The 23,167-nt window shown below is 39.0% G+C and overlaps 1 protein-coding gene across 1 annotated transcript in view; it reads left to right on the forward strand.

Moving 5' to 3' along the window:
- The window catches only part of HECW2 (HECT, C2 and WW domain containing E3 ubiquitin protein ligase 2), a 176,348-nt gene that overhangs the window by 42,175 nt on the left and 111,006 nt on the right, over positions 1 to 23,167 (forward strand). The window contains exon 2 of the mRNA XM_056350145.1: positions 12,264 to 12,604. Coding sequence (XP_056206120.1) covers positions 12,313 to 12,604 — 292 coding nt within the window. The 5' untranslated portion in view covers positions 12,264 to 12,312. The remainder of the gene's footprint in view (positions 1 to 12,263; positions 12,605 to 23,167) is intronic.

Raw genomic sequence — 23,167 nt, forward strand, 5'->3', positions numbered from 1 at the left:
CTGCAGCTGTGTAGCATTAAGCAGACAGGGACTTTGTATGGCATGGAGCATGACTAAGTGTCCTACTGATGTTCTTGCTACACCGTAATAAATTAAGGCATCTTCTGTTAATAATTTTTTGATATAAATTAATTCATCTGACTCACACAGCTGTGGAAGTGCATTTTTCCAGAAGAGAGTAGGTAGATACCACTCTTAACTACTTTTTACTAAGATGAAGTACTCTGTTTCTTGAATTATCCAGCTAAAATGATTTTTTAAAATTAAGTAGTGTTTTCAAAAAAATAGTAAAGCAGTTGGCCGTAAGAATTCTGTCATAGTGTTCAAGCATGAAATTCTGAGCTAAAATACATTTATGGGGAAAATCTGAAGTAGGATATGAAATTGCCGTTTGCATTTCTTTAAAACAAATTGTTAGACTTCAGAATGTGTGTATGTTATTGTTTTCTGGTTCATAAAAGACAACCAACAGAACTGGTTTGTTTTAGAGCCAAAGTGTTGAGTATTAAAAGTGATGTATCCTGCAAGTACAGAGGGCAGTACCATCAGCACCTTGGTATACAGCTCTAATGACTTTCTCCTTGGATTTATTGACACTGAAGATCAGCATCCACCTGTAATACAGACAAACAGTACAGACAGAATGCAGACAAATAGCTGTGTTTTTTCTTATCCTGGGCTCCTTTTTGCAGGTTGTAAGGAAGCAGTTCAAAAGAGTGTAGACAGAGTACGTTTTCTGGAGGAGGAAATCTTTAGAGCTTTCCATCTCTGTAGTTTCTGCGAAGATTACATTCATACCTATTTGATTCTCTGCAATATTTGTGGCTTAACATATGGAACATAATCGGCACTACACTTAAGCAGTGTAGTAGTTACTGTGGTCATGCTCTTAAGTTCTGCCCCAAAAAAGTGTATATGAGTATGGGGCTTAATTTTTACCTTTTAGCTATAAGTCCTTTTGCGTTTTGAAGTCTTACGAAGACAGGGAATTGAAGAAAAGCTGATTAAAAGAAATTTCTAGTGAATCTAGGAATACAGTTATGCAAAATACTGTCATATTGAAATGTTTTTGCTAACGGCACCTACTGCTTAAGGACATACCTGGCACATCAGCAAGCGAAAGGCATTCATTGCCTTTGGGCTGGCTTGACTCACAGTTCTTCCACTGCTCCTGCTGGTTTCAGGGACGTCTTTGGGGGCTGATTGCTTAGTATATTATCGGGCAAAAACCTCAGTTAAACTGTAGGCAAGCAGAAATGTTCTGAGGTTTTATTTCAGCCTGTCTCCTCAAATCTTTATGGAAACGCAGTCTTTTTCAGGGGGAGGTTATAACTGCTAAAATGTTCCTAACTGAACTACTGGAAGGGTAGAAGGGGCAGGGGGACAGAAATTTGAACATATACTGGTGGACAGTTAAAGTCACTAGCAAAATTTGTCAGTTTTTAGAAGTAATTGTTTCCTGTTTTGCTGATCTACTGATTGTTTTAAATTTTACTTTGTTCTTTAAGGAGACAAGCTGAGTCTTTTTTCTCCTTTTTTCTTTTTTCTTTTCAAGACATCACCACCCCTACTTCCCAGTCAGTTTTACCAAGCTAGAACTTTTGAAAAATGGGGAAACAGGGAAATTACTTATCTATAGAGTGGTGGGCACTTTTTTTTAATTCTGCTTTTAGCCTCCTAGCATGTTTCAGTTATGGAATTCCTGAATTTGAAGTTGGCTTATATATGTTTTACACAAAGAAATACTGTTTTTCAAATGGATGGTATCCCCTTTGTGAAAAAAGTTTCTAAGTACCGTCATGAATTGAAGAGGTATGCTGCTTTGAGAGGAACAGAGCATTCCTGTGTTTCCTGGTAATGTGGGAATCTCTCAGTGTGAGAGGTGTACCGTTTCTGTGATGGTTTCATACCATTACAGTGAGTGAAATCAATTTTACGTGGTAGAAAACTGAGCTTGTACAGGCTTGATAATGGGAACGATTGTACTGGATTTGGACTTGGATGGGGGAACAATGAACGTTGATTCATATTCATTGTATATTCCAGGGATTTCCATCAGTATATAATGGATTTCCAGTTTAAAATTGAATTTAAATAAATTTTTATAATTGCTTATCGTATAGTATATATATTAGCTTTTAATAACTGCCAAATAAATACTTAAATCAGGCTCTGTCGAGTATCACTAAGATAAATCTGTCATTTATGGATGTGGCACTCATTGAATAGTATCTACATTGATATGGATTGCAGAGACTGGGAATGAAACTGCAGAACTACTCTGATAGTAAGCAGAAAATAATTGTACTGCTGCTTCTGTCAAGTGCGTTATTTTATAAATGGCTTTTTGAATTGTGGCTTTTTTGGCCTGGCAGTTTTCCTTTCTGTTTTTTTTCAGAAGAATACATCTTGTCTTTGCTGTTTGTCAGGCTTTTGGGGATTGTACTCTTTTTTTTTTTTCCTGGTTATGTGTTTGCTTACTTTCCTGGACAGACAAATGTGAAATTGTTATTTTCTGTAAAAGTTCTGTGTTTTGGTCTTTACTGTCCCTTGTTGTGAAAAAAACCCGACTTGATGTGTAATTGGGGAACCCTGGGTTGGTGATGCTGCTATCCTAGAAGTTCTAAAGATACAAAGGAGTTTTGTTCAAGAGAGTTAAATCGGCTACCTGTTTTTCTTGTCATTAGTGTGTTCTTGCAGGCTTTCACGTATGTAAGTGTGAGCATATATTACAACTGAACGTGCATTTTCCCATCCTGTGACGAAGTAGCTTCTTGCAGAGGTTGTATTCTGTCTTTCTAGTATAGACATTTGAAGAGGACTGTATTTTAGATCGATTGTGTGACCTGGCTAAACTGAGAGCAACTGCCTCAGTACTTCAAGGGAAGTTCTTCAGGACAACCAACCAACAGCAACTAGCAGCAGGCACATCAGTCACGGACACTGAAGATCAAACCTCTGGCAGTGGGGATTCTGGTTTTAAAATTGCATCTAGAGTAATATGGTATCGTGAATTAGCCAAGGCCATATTTTTATGATAAGCTGGGTTTAATGACTACATGTCTGTACCTCCAGGCTCTGCCTCGTTTGTGAACACAGCGTTTTGAGGGGTGGTGCTACAGGTAAGTTTACTGAAATAAATGAACTTTGTTAAAGCAGTTGCTGCTCCAGGAGGAGGTTGAGGGGCTTGCAATACATACGGAGCACAGCCTCTTGGCTATGAAGTTGTGCTAAAATTTCCAGTCAGGTTTTGTCTCTTCATGTGAATAGTCTAGAGCAGAGGTCCTCAAACTACGGCCCGCGGGCTGGATATGGCCCCCCAGGGTCCTCAGTCTGCCCCCTGGTATTTACAGACCCCCCTGCCCCCCCCCCCCCCCCCCCCCCCCCCCCGGGGGTTGGGGGGGAAACCAAGCAGCCGCAGATGACTGCCTGCCACTGCATCCGCGCCGGCCCCCTGGATAAAAAGTTTGAGGACCCCTGGTCTAGAGGTGTATCTGATACATTTAACTTAAATTTATACGCAGTTCTTATGTTACTACTTCTGGTGAAAGATGGGAATGAGTTTTAGGAGTTTTAGGCCATGGACATCTTGTACATCTCCAGAGCAATACTAAGATACATCTACACGCCAGCTGGACCTTGCAGCCTGGCAGTTGCAGCAGAAGGGATTGTATGAACCCTCCTTCAGTGCAAATTCAGACAGGTTGTACAAGCTTTTGGTGCTGAACACGGCAGGTCGCCTGGCTGAAATGTTTTAGGGCTTGCTTACTCCAGCTTAGCTGTGGGTATAGCATTGCTGGGAGACAAGACACTGGTCTGCGCTGACGGGTATGTACACTGGATATGTATTTATGACCCTTTACTCTTTTGACCAGTGGCCAGATCTTCCATGTATCAGATAGCTCCATGCTGGTGCTTTTGCGTGAGAATTAATATAAATTGTACTGAAAGCACAGCCGTGCCTGATGGGCTACAAAAATAACATAGAACCCTTCAGAGTGCTGGTCTTCATAATAGGTTTTAGCAGGAACTTCTGCCTGATGTAAGAGAGTCACAGTTGATGGGACAGAAGATGTAAGCCTTGCTCAAGCAGCTGAAGGTAATATGAGAGATGTTTGTTTCTAGCTAGTTAGATACAAAAGTGTATAGGACTGACTTTACAAAAGGACTGTACAAAATACATTGAAAGGGTCTAAAATAGATGTTCTGCTGCACTCTGAATGAGCTATTCTCTGGCCAAATAATGGGTTGCACAGACTGTTTTTTAAAAATATATATTTATGCTGAACTGTATGCTTTTTGCCTTAGGGAAGATTTTCAGCCAGTCTAAATTATATGGTGATTTTGTAATCCGAGCTGATGTTTAACATCTGAGCTGAATCACCAGATTTGAGTCCACAGGAGATGAGAATATTCATGGGCACTTTCTTTTTTTTTTTACCCTCCTTATCCTGTATGGCAACACAGTCATTTTTAGCTTTACCTTAAAACATCTGAAAACAGTTTCCAGAAATAAATTCTGGTGCCAGTTGTGATTTCCCAGCAATGAGTTCAGAGGATGAGGTAGCATGCCAAAGGCAGAGTATTCTCTGCACAGTTTACTTTTTTTCTTGTTTTGCTGGTGGCTTGGGCATGGCTCAGAGCAGGGCAACAAAGGAGAAGGGCATCTAGACAAAATTCTGTCCTCTTTTGCTCTGTCTCGGGTTACTCCAACTTTCTGCACAGATCAAGAGAGGGAGCGATTTTGGTACTCTGGATTGCTCTTTGGAGGAGTCTCTGACTATTCGAGGAGGAGGCCAGCTACCTTGCACAGCTGCCTGCCCAGTGTAGGACGTTTCTCTAAGGAGAGGATTTACAAAATGCTTTATCTTTCATGATGCTTCAGTTGACTTTCTCGGAAATCTTCTTGATTAAAAAGGAAATCTGGTTAAACAATTCTGTGCATGTAAGTTTGTTTCTGGAAACTAGCAAGTTTATTAAATTCTTTCATCATCATTGCTTCAGTCTAAACTGCTTTTAAGGGCATCCAGTAATTGTCCTATTACAAAAGTCTAGGGGGCTTTGTTAAAGGAGAAAGTAGGCAGATCAGCAGAAAAATAAAGTGTTTCTGAATTCAACTTGTTTCTTTGCACTTCTGGGTAGAACAATTTATATATCAAGACAGTTACTATTCAATTAACTTGAATTAAAGTACATTTGACTTTTACTCCATTTAGAAAGAAACTAAAGAACATTTAAGTACTTAGATATAGTTTAAGTCCTGCGTCAGTTATGATGGTAGTTTTCTATCACGTCAAATATCTTCTCAAGAGCAACCCTAATGAAAGAAATATACAGAACTGGCTATTCAGGGAAAAGCAGTGAATACAAATTTGCTGTCAAATGTGCAGATTAGAAGAACTGTGAGAAAAAGAGACATCTTCCTCTTTTAATCTCTCTGAGATATCCTCAATATCTTTGTAATTAAAAAGAAAAATGGTGTCAGACATGTAATGATGTGGTTTTCCAAGTTCGACATCTCTTCGTTGCTTTTAATTCAATCATGAATTCCCTAGGTTTAGAATAGTCGCTTTTTTCCTCTAATATACCATCACGGGACTTGTTTATATCATTTACTTACATGATTTATTATTTACAACATGCAGACCCAATGAGCACTAAGGCACTCTAGGTAGCAATATTGAACAGTTATGATTATGTTTTAGCTCTCAGCAGTTTTCTGTCCGATGCTGATGCTCAGAACTGTGCAGTTACATAGTATAATGGTTGTTATATTTTTGAAGTACTGAACTTTGTGATCTACTAGAAAAATACTAGATTTATACTACATGATACAAGTTGATTAATTCTTATGCTAAATCATCCTAAAGACTTAGGATAGCCATGGTCATGTAAGTGAAGAGGCCTTATTACCCTCTGCTTGGTAGACAGTGGAGAAAACGGAGATCCCAAACAGCTGATTTTTCTGGCTCTTGAATACTGTGACAGCTTTTATGTTCAGCTTTATCTGGGTGGCTGAATAGGAAGCATCCAAATGTGTTAGCTTAATTCGAATCTGATAAAAAGTTAGTTAACGTAGAAAAATCCTAATAATCAGATGGTAAAATACCTTCGGAGAGAAATCCCATTATGTCAGTTGCAGGAAACGTGATGAGTAGAAATTGTTGGAAATCTTCCAGGAGGAATAATAAGAAAAGGATGTCTGGGCAAAAAGATGGAGCTTTTCTTTTATTTCTGCTGGTACAGGAAAGGATGCTTCATGTCAGCTTTATCTGATTTTATTTTTATCTTTTATTGACAAAATCTGTGTCTCCAGATAGCTGTAGAAATACTGGAGTGTAGTCCTGGAAGGAAAGTTAAAGAAATATCGGGTTCATCTCTTTGTCCTGGGCAGAATCACTGATGAACTTGCCAAGTAGCTGAATTTTACTGGGAGGGCCCCCTCTGTCCTGCTGGCAGAAGTAGTATGCAGCAGCTGTAAAGGAGCTTGAAAGCTCTTTAGTACTGAGATAAGTGCAGACTTGTTAGGCATAGGAGTTAACCGTACGATTAACCACCACCCAGCTTCTTAGGTTTTGCAGCTGACAGTGAATTCTGACTTCTGCTTTTGCCAGAGTTTCTGGCAAGTTTGAAGCCAGTGTATGGCTAGCTGCAAATGAACTGTAGTCATACCTTATCCTAGAAAATTCACAGAAAGTTCTGTGGGGAGAAAAACCGCCAAATTCTGAATTTGTGCAAGAAAAATTTTGGTTTCTCATCCACGTAAAGCCCAGAGCTGGTCAGTTTGAGCCTTTTACTGTAGCATGTATCAATCTTTGTACTGCATGCAAGCGGCATTTGAGAGTGATACTGAGCGTCATCTGAATGTGACCAAAGAGCAACAGAACTGGTGAACAGTCTAGAGCAAGCACAAATCCTGTGAGGAGCGCCTGAGGGAGCTGGGGGGTTCAGCCGGGAGAGGAGGAGGCTCAGGGGGGACCTTCTCGCTCTCTACAGCTGCCTTGACAGGAGGCTGTAGCCAGGTGGGTGTCGGTCTCTTCTCCCAAGTAACAAGCGATAGGACAAGAGGAAGCGGCCTCAGGTTGCGCCAGGCGAGGTTTAGATTGGATATTGGGAAACATTGCCTTCACTGGAAGGGTGGTCAAGCACTGGAACAGGCTGCCCAGGGAGGTGGTGGAGTCGCCATCCCTGGAGGCACTTAAAAGACACGTAGATGTGGTACTTGGGGACATGGTTGAGTGGTAGGCTGGGCAGTGCTGGGGTAACGCTTGGATTCAATGATCTTCAAGGTCTTTTTCACTGTAAATGATTCTATGAACGGAGGGGAAATTTGGGAGCCAGTTGGGCTGGACCGTTCTTCCTGCCCATCTGATGTACAGCGAGAGTGGTGCTCAGGTGCAGAGTGGTCCCTGAGGGCTCTCCCTGCCGAGCCTTGGCCGGAGGCTGCCAGGCTGCCCACCTCCTCGCCTCGCTTCTCTTGCGGGTGACGTGATGTTGCAGTGCGGAGACATGGAGCCAGTTCCCCAGTGAAATGTGTTAATTGTTGCTTCCCCAGCAGCAGGCTCAGCCACCCACTTAGGGCACTAATCCTGCCTGGTGGCTGACCTGTCGTGCTCTCAGGGCCAGCCCTGTGGAGTTGGTTCGCAGCAAATGTTATGGGAAGAGGCTGTTAACAAGACCTGTAAGCCGTGTAAAAGATCACTACGTAAACAAGAAATGAGTCACTGTTATGAGTAACATAAACAGGGCAGTGTGTGAACTCTGGTTTGTTTTGCATGGTGGGGTGGGATTGTTTTGATTATTCCTGTGCTGGAACTCCCAGACTTTCATATATTTTTCACACGTGTATGTACATCCAGTACGTTAGTGTGTTTTTCAGACTATTGAATGTTTGGCTGCATGTCAGAAATGGTTTGACATTTTTCAATCTCCTTTAGTGAAGAAGGTTGGGCAAGCGGATTTTTCCTGTCTGTGTTTTGTATATCAAGTGGAACTTTTTCTGAATTCTGGTCCCTCTATGATGAGTAATTGAGGAGTATATTTAGACAGAAATAATCCTGAACTTGTGCCGCTTAGAGATTGCAAGGAAATCAGTCCTATTTCTCTCAAAGCTTCTTGTCAAGTACCGAAGAAAATGCTGTGATACAGAAAAGCAACTCTGGTACAGGTTTCACTTTTCAACTGAAGCACTTTGCTAAAGCTAGTATCTGCTAATTTCTCAAATGCCTATGTTTTCCCTGTGCTTTTGATTCAGTTTCCATATTTCAGATAGCCTTCATGAAACAATATGCCTCGCCAGCTTGGTTGGATACTTGGTGAAATTGCTGCTGTGATCACATTAAGCCTGATCAGCCAAACCGTGGCAGGGCAGGTGCATGCAGCTAATTGCAGGCTTTGTCTTTACAGCATAGTCTGGATGCAAATGCTGTTTCAGTGCTATTTAGCAGGAATTGAAGGTGGGAGGATAATTCTTATTTTCAGTCTCTGGTAGGATGTATGTGTTAGTGTACTGCTAGTTATGTTATTCGTGACAGACATCAGGAATTGTTAACCAAGTGTCAGATAAGCAATTCTTTTTGTAGGCAGGAAGACACTGTGTGAAGCTTTCATCCCATCTTCAGACTGCATATAAGTAAAGTAGTCGCTCTTTTTTGTCTTCCATCGCTCTTTACGGTTTGGGTTTTATGGCAGTCACCTTTTCCCCTCTTACAACAAGAGTATCCTATTTCTCTCTTTAAAGATCTCCTTAATTACCCTCACAGCTTACTGTGAGATGCTATGTAGCAGGGTGCTGTCTGACATTAGGGCCTTCGCAACCTATTTCTCAGAATTTAGAAAATATTCTAAAAACTTACGAGTCCCAGGTTTTTGGAGGCATTTTTTCCATAATAGGACTTAATTTACTTGCGAGTTTAACATGTTTGTTGCAAATTGATTTAGATTGCTTTATATGATTTGTTGGGATCATAGTTGACATCATGACCTCAAGACACTTGAATTCATGAGTAGGATCAGAGAAGTTACCCAGCATTTAGATTTGTGGTTTACTTTACTTTCCAAACTGCAACGATGGCCGTGATTCACCAGAGTGGTGACAATTAGGAGTTAAGAGAATGGACTGTGGCAAAGGAGCTAGTGTTTTTCTCAGGCTGTTCTCATCTCTCAAACAGTGGGATGGTCCTAGCTAGGACAAGTTAGTTCCCATGTGTCCTTAAACATGGATGAGTTTGTCCATCTGCCACATACAAATTTTCAATATGTTCCAACAAATGCCCGTGCTGCCCCAGGTGCACTGTACTGCTCTGCAACTGAGGGAAATTTTTTCATCCATCCTATTAAAATTTTGTCTTTAACTTGTAATCCTCCTGCATGACCCTTAGTTTGCAGTGATTTTACAGCCATAAACCCACTGTATACAGTAGTTCAAAATTGCATACATCTCTAGTTGTGGGACAGAAGAAAACTACGTGACTGACAGCATTAATTAATGAATCTCACCACATCTCCTGGTGCAGAGGGACTCTTTCACTGTGACATTTAAGACCTAACTGTTAGCATGTGCTGTTGCCTAGATCACAAATAAAAAAGAAGAGGGACAAAATAAAAAGGGTGGGGAGCTGATCCCTGTGTGTTTCGCGGCCATGTGGGGAAGTTGGTAGCTATTTCTTACTTACCCTTCTGGTCTCAAAGTCATCTAGGATTTTCAGATCTAGCAAACAATACCCAGCATAAAGAAACAAGGTAGCTAACTTCCCTGGCTCTAATTTAAGAAGGCCTTTTATACTGAAGTTTCCTTTTCATCACTGACACTGGTGTCAGAGACAGGGTGCGCAGGAGTTAGTGAATGCTGCTGACGTCTAGCATCAAAAATAAAATGCATTTTGTATTTAGCCAAAACATTGTTCATGTCAGGAAAGACTGTGTTGCATACTTCTTGATGTAATTATGGTAATCTCCATGTCACTTCTATATATGCAGAACTACTGAACTGAATTTTTGTTTCTTTCCTTTTCTGCAATATTTGATGCTGAGCCATGTACAGTGTGTGATGAATTGCATACAACTGAGTTGAATTTTATTTTTGCCCTTTATTATTAATATTTCAAAACCTTTCCAATTTATGAAAAGCTGAAAAACAGCAGAAGAATCTGTGATATACTGGAAGGGTGCATAGACTGAAATGTTATTAAAAAGAAAATTGAAGATAAACGATAGGAAATAGAAGTGAAAGTAAGAAGCAGTTTTTGAAGGTTCATCATGTGGGTGAAGAGGAATTAACAGGAAAAGAAAACCCTCAAAATAGGAAAATGCCCTTTTTAAAAAAAAACACAAACCAACAAGTATTTCTTAAACACAATCTTGGGACCTCCAAGAACTCTCCTTGATTTTCTTTTTAACAATTAAGTGTCTTTTGACCTTTTGAGGCTGTGTCTTTTGACCTTTAAAGGCTGAGATTTCTGTTTAATAAACTGGTCATCAGACACTTGATTGATAGCGGTAGTGTACCGTAGGTCTAATTACAGTACTATGGAAGTGGCCATACCCACAACCAGTCCATTCACTTCTTATGGGTTCTGCCTAATTCTGTGTTACAGGCTTCCTTGCTGGAAACAAGGAACGCTTTAGCAGGTGATGCTCAGCACTGCCTGACAGTGCTTGTGTTATCTTAAGAGAATAAATATATCTGTGTATGATAGCTGCAGTCTTTGACAGCAAGAAGAAAGCCTGAGAATAATATACAGGTGCCTTTATTTGTTTTTATATATGTGTACATGCACACATTTTTCTTATGTGTGGTTATTTGTATGTATAAAAATAAGGTAATCTTTCCTGCAGTATACATACCTCACAGGTACTATACTGGGATAATTGCTGTTGTCACTGGTTAAGCTGCAGTCTGGTCAGAAACGTTGAAATATGATTTTCAAATTGTATGAAGAGTGAAAGGACACAATTTCTTCGCAATGAGCTCTGGAGTTACTCCTGGGCAGAACAACAGCTTTGGTTTGGGTTACTTTGCAGGAAATACAGGGGTTTTATTCCAGGTGAGTATCTTACTGAAGACCACTTCCACAATTTTGACTGAAAAACACATTACCATGAAATTCTGTTTCTTCTTGAAGGCAGATGGTTCTGCCAGATGAGGACTGTTTTATTTCCTCTGTAAAATTAAGAAACAATGACTTGATATAGACTACAGCTTTTGAAAAAGGCAGACAGCTTTGGTCAAAGTCACGTGGCTTAGATAAGGAAGTTTTCACACTCCTCCTATGGCAAGAGGGTTCCCCATTGCCGATTCTATCTTCCTATAAGCTGTTCCCTCTGTTTCAATATTTTGCTATTCTTGTCTTTCCTTTCTGATGATTTATCTCAAGTTGTGAGTAATGTGAGGGCTTATTTTCAAATGGTGACACTTTTAGTGCTGTGCATAATGAGATGCAAGTTCTGTTTCTGAAGGTATGGCGTGATGATGTTGACGTGACCATTTCAGTGAAGGTCACCTAGTGTCTCCTCAGGGCTAGAGGAAGGCTGTTGAATTTATAAGGCCTCTGTTTTCTGATGTATGGAAAAGAACAACAAAATCTGACTGCACAGATAAACTGACATGGGCTAACTGAATATAGATCCGTAGTCTGAAGTACCCCAGTCAATGGTCCGATGTATTTTTGTATGGTATAGAGGATCTCAGAAGCTATGCTATGTACCTTAAAAAATAAAATTCTTACAAAATTATTTTACAGTAGCATAAATCTGTGATACCGTATTTCTACTGAAATATGTCCAACTTTATTAATACCTTCAACACTTTACCAATTCTGAACACAACAGTGCATGGAGAGTATTGTTGCAGACTAACATATGTAAGTGAAAGTAGATCATGTGCTGCTCTGATTTCTTTGGTGGAAGACGAATTCATTATCTCTTTGCTCTTTAGGCTACGGCCAGACTTAAATTAGCTTTGTTACTGTCACTGTTCTTGCTTGATAGGTGGTCTTGGATATTTTGCTTTTTGTCGCTTTCTCGCTTAGAAATTTTGTTTCGTGGTGTGTCGTTAAACTGAATTTTGTGGCAAGTGATTAGTACTTTTTTTTATGTATGTGTACAAACACTGAGGTGGCTGCAGTAGTAGGGCAACAAAGTAAAATACTAGACTCTGTCCCTTTTAGGCTTCTGGAGGAACGTTGTTGCGCTAGTGCCAGTCCATTTGACTGAGTAACCTGCTGTCTCACTTTAACACTTTTTTTTTTTCTTCTTCGTGATAGATCTCTGAACAACAACTTTTTCACGTAAATTGACAAAGGTGGAGAAGAGATGGCCAGTTCAGCCCGAGAACACCTGCTTTTTGTGCGACGTCGCAACCCCCAGCTGCGGTATACTCTGAGCCCAGAGAATCTGCATAGTTTGGCATCTCAGGGCACCATGGCTGAGAACATGAACTTGCAGCGTGCCAACAGTGACACTGATTTAGTGACCTCGGATAGCAGGTCAAGTTTGACAGCCAGTATGTACGAATACACCTTGGGGCAATCTCAGAACCTCATAATTTTCTGGGATATTAAGGAAGAAGTAGACCCAACTGACTGGATAGGACTTTATCACATAGGTAAGTCAGAACCATGTTGTAATACTTCTGTGTGTTTCTTGCTATTTTGCCACTTCGTATTTAATTTCTTGATGCGTGTTGTGGCACACTGCATAATTAATTTGAAGATAAAGTTGAGGTAAGACTGCAGAAAATTATCTTGGGTTTCTCTTTGCTTTTCTTAGTGCAGTGAACTATGTAAAAACATGATTCTGATTAATGTAGATCTGATTCCACAGTAACCTGCTAGAAGATGAAATGCATTCTTCTTAAACAAGCGTGCATACAATTTCTTGTTTTCACCTTTCCTCTGGTGGCTGCCTTACAGACTGGAAAATTTGGAGTACTGTATTCTTCCTATAAGGAACAGCCAAATTTATGCCTCCTTGGGCCTAAACACCCCCCCACCCACCCCCACCCCCATCACGCTACTGTGTAATAACAGAGTGTTTGAGTTTGAGTACGTTTGGTTTCTTGTTTTCTTGTTAAATGATGAAAGGTCCAGGAACTCATTCACATTGAGCTTTTCTTTCCACTGCCACTTAAAATCTGTGAGTGCTGGTGAGAGTTTTGTTACTGATTTAAAATAGATCTGAGCAGAGTCTTGGCTTAAAGGCTTGTGGTTTCATCATTCTCAATGATCTGCATGCTCAGTGAATTGCACATTTTTTTACAACAGAGAGGTAAGGATATATTCAGCCTGATAGGCGTGCTTGTCTATCTTAATTTAGGCTTTTTGATACGCTCTTTCAAGTATCTAGCATGTTTTAAGAATAAAGATTAAAAAAATTCTAAGAGTATGATCTAAAAACTTTTTTTGCATAACTCTTACAGACATAGCTAAGGTAAGTTAAACTGCACAGGGTATAATCCAGGATTTTCAGTCCTTGGTAATAATTGCTGTGAAGTACGTCCAGTTGCCACTTACTACTTTGAAAGCTGAGGACGTTCACTTCTTATTTTTTTCTGGAGAGGGATATTTGTGGGTGAGTATATTTAAAAATAAAAGTCCCATTCTGAAACACCTTATTAATATTCAATGTAGTTGCTTGAGGTTATCCATCCTGCTCGCTCTTTAAAACGAAAACCATTTCACTTGACAGAGTTGCCCACCTCTGACACTGCCTCCGGAAGGTGGCAGAAATTGTGTGTGCTCACTAACACAAGATGGTACTGGGGCTGTGCCAGCCTGCTGCTATACCTCCAGTGTTCCCCCACGTCTTCTAGTAAAGCATCATTTTTCAAGGAGCTAGGAACAGAAAAAGGCAAATATTTTTCTCTTACTTAAAAAAGCACAGTCCTGTGTTGTTGTTGTGTGTGTTTTTTGGTTTTTTTTTAATGTTTGTTGTACAATTATCTGTCATGAAAACTGGATCAGTGTTTTGAGGGGGCAAAAGTAGTTATTAATTCTGTAAATGAAGAGATGAAATTGTAAACATGAGCATCATTCTGAGCTCAGGTGTAGTACAGAGAGATCTGGCAAAGGTCTGAAGCAATCCAGGTACCTTTTCACTTCCAATTAATTTCACAGAATATATCCATTATGAAAGGAGTTGAAAATGACACACTGGAAGCAATCTTGTCTCTTCATTCATTCATTTATTTATTTAGCATGCTTTCCCTAGTTTTCTGTCATTAGAAACTAGTTTTGTGCTGTTCCAAGTGTGGTTTTACTGCAAGGCTAAAACTGCAGTGGCTTACTAGGAATCCCACCACACTTATTATATCTCTTTATTTTTAAGAGATTTACTACAAACTGCTCTACACGTTCACCTGGGCGTCAGTTGGTCACGACTGTTAGTAATCAGAATCACTGCCTTTACTATTAGGTGGTTTGCAGATGTTTGCTTTACGCTAGGGAGTGGTGGATGGAGCTTGCTCTACTGCAGTACAACTTCAGTGAAATGTTTGCCCTGCTAAATGGTTATGAAAATAGGTGTTAATCTTTTTTAAAATGGGAAAGCCTGAGGGGAGAAACACAGCGTTATCTTACTCTGAAGGACTGATTCTTATATTTTAAGTGCATGTGAATTTTTTCCCAGACTAGACCTCTGTTTTAAAAAATAAAAATAAAAAGGGGGGGAAGTCATAAATGAACGAATACTTTGTAGAAAAGGCTGCATATTTTATTAGACACTAATTGACTGTAATGCCCTTGAGATACTCCTCTGCAGTAACTTTTTGTCTTTTGTTTTTAAATGCACAAAGTTGAACCTAACTGAAAAATTCTACATCGCTAAATTTGTGCTCAGTTTTTCTAGAATTTTGTATTTTAAAGAATGTTTTTGATACACGGATGAGTTTGCTGGCTTTAGTACCATACTCATGTCTTCCTTTGTCTCATCACTGTGTACAGCTGAAACGCGATCTGTTTTCTTGTGGTGGGACTGTTTTGTACAGAGGGATGTCATCTTTTCCAATGTATTCCTAAGGATTACCAGAATAAAAGTATATGTGAGGGATGCAGCATATTCTGTGAAGGCAAACATCCTTTTTCCTGACTATTTCTGGGTTTGTGCTATCTGAACTTCAAAAAGTGTCAGTAGCACTTCTTGAACAGTCTTGTCCATCAAGTTTTCTTGAAGCAGCTTTCTAGTTCCAGGGCCAAGATGTGTGGAGAATGTAGATAACGCATCTATAAAAGCACAGAAAGGTGTCCCAGTGAGACTACATGCAAGGGAAAAATGTTATTTCTGAGTCTTAGCTCTTCTTTAGGTAAATTGGGCAGTGTTGCATGAAATGTGAAATTGGCAAATCTGAAATACAAGTTTATCATTTTGAATTCGGTTTTTAAGCTCTGCCTGGAATGGGCTTCTCATTTTTTTTCTTCAGGACCAGTTTTGAGGATTGTCACTTGAAAGTGACAAGGTGTGATGCAATTTGGAGATGGGGCTTTTTAGTGAGTATTGTACCTGTACTTTGGGGAGTAAAGGTAAATTTTCAGTCTTTCTATCCTAATGGAGAAGGAAGGAAGGGAGGAATTATCTCAATTTTTTTAACTTTTTTTTTTTTAAGAGCTAAACTAGGATTCAGACTAAAAACCTTCTTAATCTTTTTAAGTGGTAGAAGACTATGGAATTTAACAAACACGTGCATCCTGTTAGACCCATGTTTTCCTGTGCAGTACTGACATAGCTTTTGCTCTGTACATGGTTTTTTCCAAGCAATATTTAAGCTATTAGAGTTTTACAGATTTTTTTTTTCCACTAGTTAAAGAGGAATCTGAATCTTCCTATGGCAAGAGTGGTCATGCTCTGGAAGTCCTACAGTGAGTAAGACTGCACAACATACTGAAGCCAGCTGGAATCAAAGAAAAGAAATGGATATTCAGTTTGAAGGGACTGTGAGACATCCCGGTTTTCTTGCTGTTGTGTTATTGTAGCAGCAGAGTACCAAGACTTTCTTGGGCAGTTAGAACCGTGTAAGAAGATGAGCAGGTAGACTCTCCACTGCTCATGGGATGCTGAGGGAACATGAAACGTGATGAGTTTTATGGGTTGCCATGAAGTCTTATATTTAAAGAAATCAGAAAGTACAAAATAAAGAATAAAAAGTCAGGAGGGAGAAGCAAACCCTACTTTTGGTTTAAATAGATCAGCTCCCATGGCCAAATTGCCCAGGTTGGCCTATTTTTGTTCTAATTTACAGAGTCCTATTTATGAGACGCATGCCCTTATTCTAGAGATTCTTAGCACATTTAAAATGCTGGCTATCAAAGGTCATTATATTTATTTCCATCAGCTGCTTTTCATAGGCTGCTTGGCTTTTTGTTACACTGACAACATGGATCCACAAAAATATTACAAAACCAAAATCAAACCACACAAACAAAAAGATGCAAAGTTACAAAGGGCAGAACAGCTAGGATGTAGGTTTATGCTAAGCCGCCTAGGGTAATGGGGTTTGGAGCCTCTCTATTTCAGGTCAGACACGATTAAAAATAAAAAAGCTTTCATGTAAACTGCCTTTAATACACTTAAAATAGTGACTTACATTAGACAGAGAGATTATAAAATGTTAAGGTACTTTATTTCCAGAAGATTTCTCTGGTTTTCTTTATGGATAACATACAAAGTAATGAATTTATTATTTTCCAGAAAAGCCTGATTATTCACTTGATTTTTTTTCCTTCCTTTTTTAGCAATATGAGTACTTTTCTGTACTTGTAAAATCTGAGCAGTACTGTTAATATCTGTTGACTAGTTACTGGGCTTAACAGTATGAATTTGTGGTTCCTCCTCATTTTAGCTGCTGTTAAAATCTGCAAACCACGGGCTTGACTTTCTGTGCAGAACACTTGGTCTTTGCCCAGCTGGCTCCACGGAGAGTCTTTGGTTTAGGCTTCCAGGAGGCTGGCGTGCTGCTTGTCATGAGCCCTTGGGGATTGATTTGTGGGCTGTTGGGTTTTGTTTATTTTTTTTTTTTTAATGATATCATCTGAACATCTAAGCACTGTGGTGATTTTGTTCTCTTAAAGAAATAAACAAAAGGACCAGCTATGTTTCTGAAGCTCTGTAAGAGCCATACCTGTGCATGTTGAGGTATCGGTGAAACTCCCACTGGAGATGTATGCTTAAATAGTATGTATCACGAAGCAAAATTCATAGTCGACAATTAAGTAGGATTACAGGAAAGAATGTGAATTCATCTTGGCCTGCATCTGGGGCTGGCGCTAGTCTGTGTGTGTCTGTCTGATGTTGATATTTGTGACAAGCAAAACCGTGTGGAAAAAGCTGTCTTGAAATACTTCATTTGCTGGTGATTTAGTAATATTTAGGGAAAGGCTGCCTCTGGAGCGGGATAATGAAAAGTGAAGGCAGTCTAATATGGGAATTGTATCGCAAAATCATACGTGGTGAGGCTTACAGTGGTTTAAAAAAAAAAATAGATCTGTAATAAACCAGGGGTCTTCGGAAGCTTTTCCTCCAGGTACTGCATTTCAGTCTTACTCTTCCCTTTCTTCCTAGATCCTGACCCACATGTAAAGTTACTTTTTCACCATCACAGAATTTGGTACTTTCTCCTCCTCAGTTGTGAGCTAGTGAATTTTACTCAAAAATCAGTAAATGGACAGCATAATACTTTCTCTTTACTGCAAAAATTAGAAGACATGAACAGAAGGTGCTTTCTCTGTGTGTTTTCATGGCATGTAGCAGGTACCTTATATATACTCACTACATTAAAATACAATTATGATACTTGTTTTAAGAAGAAAAGAATTGCCTGCCTGATAAAGAAATAAAAACAAAACCTGAAAGCTTGTAGGATGGTATTTATGTCTGGAAGAAGTTCAAGCTGTGACAGAGAAAGTGTTGCCAGAACATCCAAACTTTTCAGTTAATTGTGTTTCTTAAGTTTTTGAGATACCCCTGACCTGAAAAATAGACAAACGTAGCTGCAGGGAGGGCACTTTCAGATGTGTTGTCAGTATCTTTCCACTGCAAGAGGTTTTGGCACGACAACATTTATAATCCTTCGGATAGGAAGCTGTGTTTTCCTCACCCTGCCTTTTTGATGTCAGTGGCTGTTCCAGCAGATGAGAAGATGGCAAATACAAACTCTGGATAATGGAAAACATTGTACACTTCTAAATTTGCTATACTTCCTTTTACCATAAAACTGCCTTGTGTTAGCTTGGATGTTTTATTTGTTTGAGGGAGGTTGGCTTTAATTTTGTTTTTTATAGACATTTGCTGAGCTGTTTTCTGTCATCCAGTCAACATTCCATACAGTGTTTTCAGAATAATTTGGGAAAAAAAGTTACTCCAAATCACTGACAACTGGATTAGTTGCATTAATTCATCTATTCATTTGTTCTATGTAAGTAATAGATTATGGATTAGTTTTACATTATGCACAGTGTTAGAATTCCTCCTGTAAATTTTTTATGAAGTTCTTGGCTTCTTCACCTGCACAGATTTATCGGTGGCTATAATAATCTGAATTAATGGAGAAGTGTTAGAAGCGGAGTGTTAAATATAGTATGTTAAGGACATCACTGGTGTAGTTAAAACCAGTGGCACTTGAAAAAATGAGAAAAGCATACTACGACTCTGAAACTTAACACTTCATTGGTGGGTAAATTCAATATAACCTTTTAATATATCGTGATATTGGATACACAGGTTCTTAATTTATAATCAAGGAGGTTACGGAAGGTGCCTATATTGATCTTGATAGGCCTTTCCTAGCAAATCTCATCAAGGTCTATCTTGCAACTTATGCTAATTGAGGAACAAAAAAAAAAATAATGCAGAGAATGGCCAGAGCTGACCATCTCAGAGCTCCTCTGGGACAGAAAAATTTTCAGGTAAGCCTGAGCAGTACCCAACCCTTGTACAGTTTGCCAGTTTGGCATAAGGCAAGTACTGATGTGAGGTGAAGATGCTACAAGAATGCAGGTAAACTGGCTGCGCGTAGCTGGCATTTACTCCATGGGAAAAAGCAAGACGTCTGCATTGGAAGTGTTTCTTTCTCTGCCCAGCAGCATCCGGGACTCCATCGCTGTAACTCTGGTGGGCAGCCAGTTCCCAGGCAAGCAAATCCTGTGCTTCAGATCTTTGTTTCAAGGTCTGGTCAAACTCTCGCTTCATGAGATCTGTTTCCTTTGTCCAGCTGTCATTCAGAGTTAACGTCAAACTGTTCAGCTTTTGGTTGTATTTTGAGCCCCTGCTTGCTCATCCCATCACTAATATGTCAGTAGTCCTTGAAAGTTTATAAAAATTAGTATATTCATTGCCCTTGTAATTCCTGCCTGACTTGGGAATAAATTAATCTTTTATATCTCAATGTGCGGTAATGCAAAAAATGAACCTACAACTTCCATAAAATTTCCTGTATACTGTAGTAAGCAGAAGAGGAAAAGATAAAACAAAGATTTGTGACTTTGCCTTGAAGAAGCGAGATAAGTACTGTAGAGTGTTAATTGAATGTAAAGGAGCTTATTTTGAAAATTTGTAGAATATATTAAAAAAAACTTGAATAGTTACGCAGATACATAGTAAGATCATAAAAGGAAATGGACAGAGGATATTTATTCTTAAGGGGAATATTTAAGAATTCATTTTCAGCTTGATCTCTTCTTGCATGTCCCTGCTAACATCAAGCCCTCTTTTAACTGTACATTGAAGAAGGTTTGATGGATACAGGTCACCGCTTCCTAGTTTTCTTACAGAAAGGGTGTTTAGAAATTCTCTTTCTGGTTTTCCCTGACAAAAATTCTCTGATTGTTGCTATTCAGTTGCCATTAGAAGTTTTTGTTATTTGATATGGTATGAACTGTCATGTTCCATGAAGTGCTTCCTTTCTTGAGGATTTAAGCTTTATTTGATGGCTGTAAATGTGGTTCATGTGAGTGCAGTTGCACTTGAGGATAATTTTTGACAGATTAAAACTGAAACCTTGGACCTACTAGGTGTCATCTGTGAAGAGGGCTAAGAATTGAAGGCATTCAGTGCCTTCCAAGATCATGAACTTAATCAGTGTTTTATCTTTGCCATCAAATGTGGAAGCGCTTTCTTGCATATGAAGCCAGTTAAGCCTAAATGGGTTTGGCTTTGTAAGATGAAATATGCATAGAAAAACATTATAGCGCAATAGCAGGCACATACGTTGTCACTGAGGTAAATATCCAGTAATGACCTTATAAAAAAGAAAAAACCCCATATTTCTATATTCACTGTAGTTTAATTTGTATAGAGTTTTATGCATGACATAGTGCAGCAGATGGTAGCCTGCAGGGACAGGGACAATTCTATTTGAAAAATTTTTCAGCTTAGATGCATCTCTGAATTTTAGTAGATTTACAGGCGGGCAGTTGCCTTCAAGATACTGAATAAGGATGCAACAATCTACCAAAGTCAACAATGAATAAGGTGAGGTTTTTAGGAGTTTTTGATGGGATAGTTCTTAATGTACAGGCAGCAACACCTTCTTTGATGTATTTTTTCACTTGTGAATTATTTGAGCAATAGGATTGAAAATGCATCGTCCAGTTTCCCTTAAAAAAAAAACAACAAACCACAAAACAAAAAAACAACCAAAAAACCCCCATAACGTACCGTGGTAAGTTTTCGGCAAGTAAAATCAAAGGCAACTCACCTGATATTTTGCCAAATCATGTGGAATAGCTTTATGACTCATCCATTTGGCTAGATGTTCTGAGTCATCAGCATATAAGATTTTGATTTTGAAAAGCAGTCCTAATTACTGCATACTTGAGTACACTCCTTCTCTCCTGCTCAAGCAGTTAAATATTTCTGAATAAATAAATAACATAAATATATCTGATATATAAATAAATATTTCTGAACTAAACCTTTCAGATTAACATAGATTACTGTCTTCGGTGCTAGTCTTTACTGCCTGTTGGCTGAGCGGTGCTAAGCTGGCGGAGCATTTACTCTCCCAAGAACACAACCAGCTCTATGCTGCTGTAGCATCTCCGATGGCATGAGGGAGAGTAGCCTCAGGAGGGTGTACCCAGGAGTGAGGGACCATCTCTCTGGCAGTAATTTGCACTCGACCTGCTCAGCTGCAATGTGCAGTGGTGACCCCAGCAGAGAGGGTGTTGGTGGCTGTGATCTGTAGGCTGCTGTAATAGGAGTGCAAGTCTGATTGCACTTTTTATAATTACTTTTTTGTGCTCTGGGTTTATTCGTATTGCTGGGGGTAGCTGAGTTGGCGAGCCTTTGCTTCTAGTTGCATTTAATTCTAGGTTCTGTTCTTTGCCTGCAGAGTCCTAGGGAATTACTGCTTTTTAGAATTATTCTCCTAGGAGATATCATGGTAATGTTATCTGTAGGTGCTTTCAAGATATTTACGCAAATTAATAAAGCTGCTTTGCCTTCATTAGTGTACACAGTTTGGTGGTCCTTTTTTTGCTGTTGCATGTTAACACTGCAAGACAGAAAGCTTTTTAATTCTGAGGTTTTGTGCTAAAAAGTTAAATAAGCAACATGCTTATCTGCTTTTTTGACTTCCAGTGATGATTTTAATATAACTGGCTTTGGTTTTGGGCACTGGTAAAATGGTAGCACTTCTAAAGAATTGCAACATGATCTTCGTGTTTCTTTTAGCTTTTGTCTTACCCAGTTTAATCTGCAGAGTCATTTAGCACTTCTCACAAGCAGTGTTAGGCTTTGCCTGCTCTCATCTTCATTACATGAGCTTAAAGATTTGAGACTGGAAGTAATACTAGCATCCTTTTTGTTTAAAAGGTAAATCTTAACCCTGAAGAAATAATCGATCTCATTACAAAACTAATAAAGCATACATGTGAGAAAAAAGATCTAGGCAATGCATGGGGAAAGTAAGTCACTCCTGTTCCTCTGAGTACGATACAGTGGTGCTGAAGACAAGTTAGCAGTTTTTCTGGTCATTACAGCAAAACTCTGTTTATACTGTTAGTGCCTTACTCTGGAGTGAATTGATCCTGCAAATTCTAGATTCTCTTCTGCTGAAGTAGAGAGGCAATATCCTGGGCAATCTTCCAGCCTTCTTTTTCACTCTTCTGCATCTATTGCATGAGAGGTAATGAAGAATAGGTTAGTAAGCTGCTGTCACTGGGATAATGTCTTTTGGTTGATAACTGCTGTGCAGTTAGATGTAGTTAATCAAGACTTTGCCATAAAATGTTTTAATTTCTAATGGAAAACAGTCTTCTGTTTAGCTAGGGCATGAACCACCAGTTACTTTGAGGTAGCTTAAATTTACTAACGTCTTGGTAATCTTGATAGATACATACTCACCAGAAACTCCAGTTATTGTGAACCATTGAAGCTACTTTGGGTAGTTGGATATGAAGTACATTAATCTGAAAACTGCATTTGGCTAAAACTAGAGTGCTGTGATTCTTTGAAGATGAGAAGAGTGTGTTAAAAGTATTTGATTTCAAAATAGTGAAGCAGGATGACCTCGCTCTTTGGAGGTCCCACTTGCTCGTTTGCTGAATTACCATCTAGCAGTACTCCACTTCTGGTTTTGCTCAGACAAAGCTTGAGCATTTTCATTCTGAAAATTAACTTTCTGGTAATAAGCTACATAACCTGAAAAAAGTATTTGATTTTAAATGGTTTTTTTTAAATGAATACAGTGGCTTGCATTGAGTGGGATTTTAAAATTATTTTTAATTATTTTTGTTTGTTTGTTTTCCAAATCCCCCTTCTGTTCCTTCCATCCTTTTTCTTTTCATGGAAGGTTCTGTGGAAACACATCACAATTTAGGTTTATGATATTCTGGGTACTGTGAGCAGATAAACAAAAAAGCTAATTTGAAGTGGAAAATTATGAAATTATTATTTTATTCTAAAATATTTTTTTTTCCCCAGTTCCGCACACTTTTTCCTGCTCTTGGTTTGGAGAGTCTGTCTACACCTTCTGACTCAATCTCCCTGCCTTTTTAGTTTCCCTTCTTGTATTTTTATACAGCATTTCTTGTATTAAGGTAAAGGGGAGTCTGAATTGGAAAAATTAAGATGATCAGTAAGGTGAAGCTGCCTTGCTGTAAAAAACCTATCTTCTTCCAGAAAAATCTACCGACTTTAAGTGTACTTTTGGGTCGCATCTATTTTGGTTATAGTTTTC

This window comes from Falco biarmicus, chromosome 8, assembly GCF_023638135.1.
Source record: "Falco biarmicus isolate bFalBia1 chromosome 8, bFalBia1.pri, whole genome shotgun sequence".
NCBI lineage: Eukaryota > Metazoa > Chordata > Aves > Falconiformes > Falconidae > Falco > Falco biarmicus.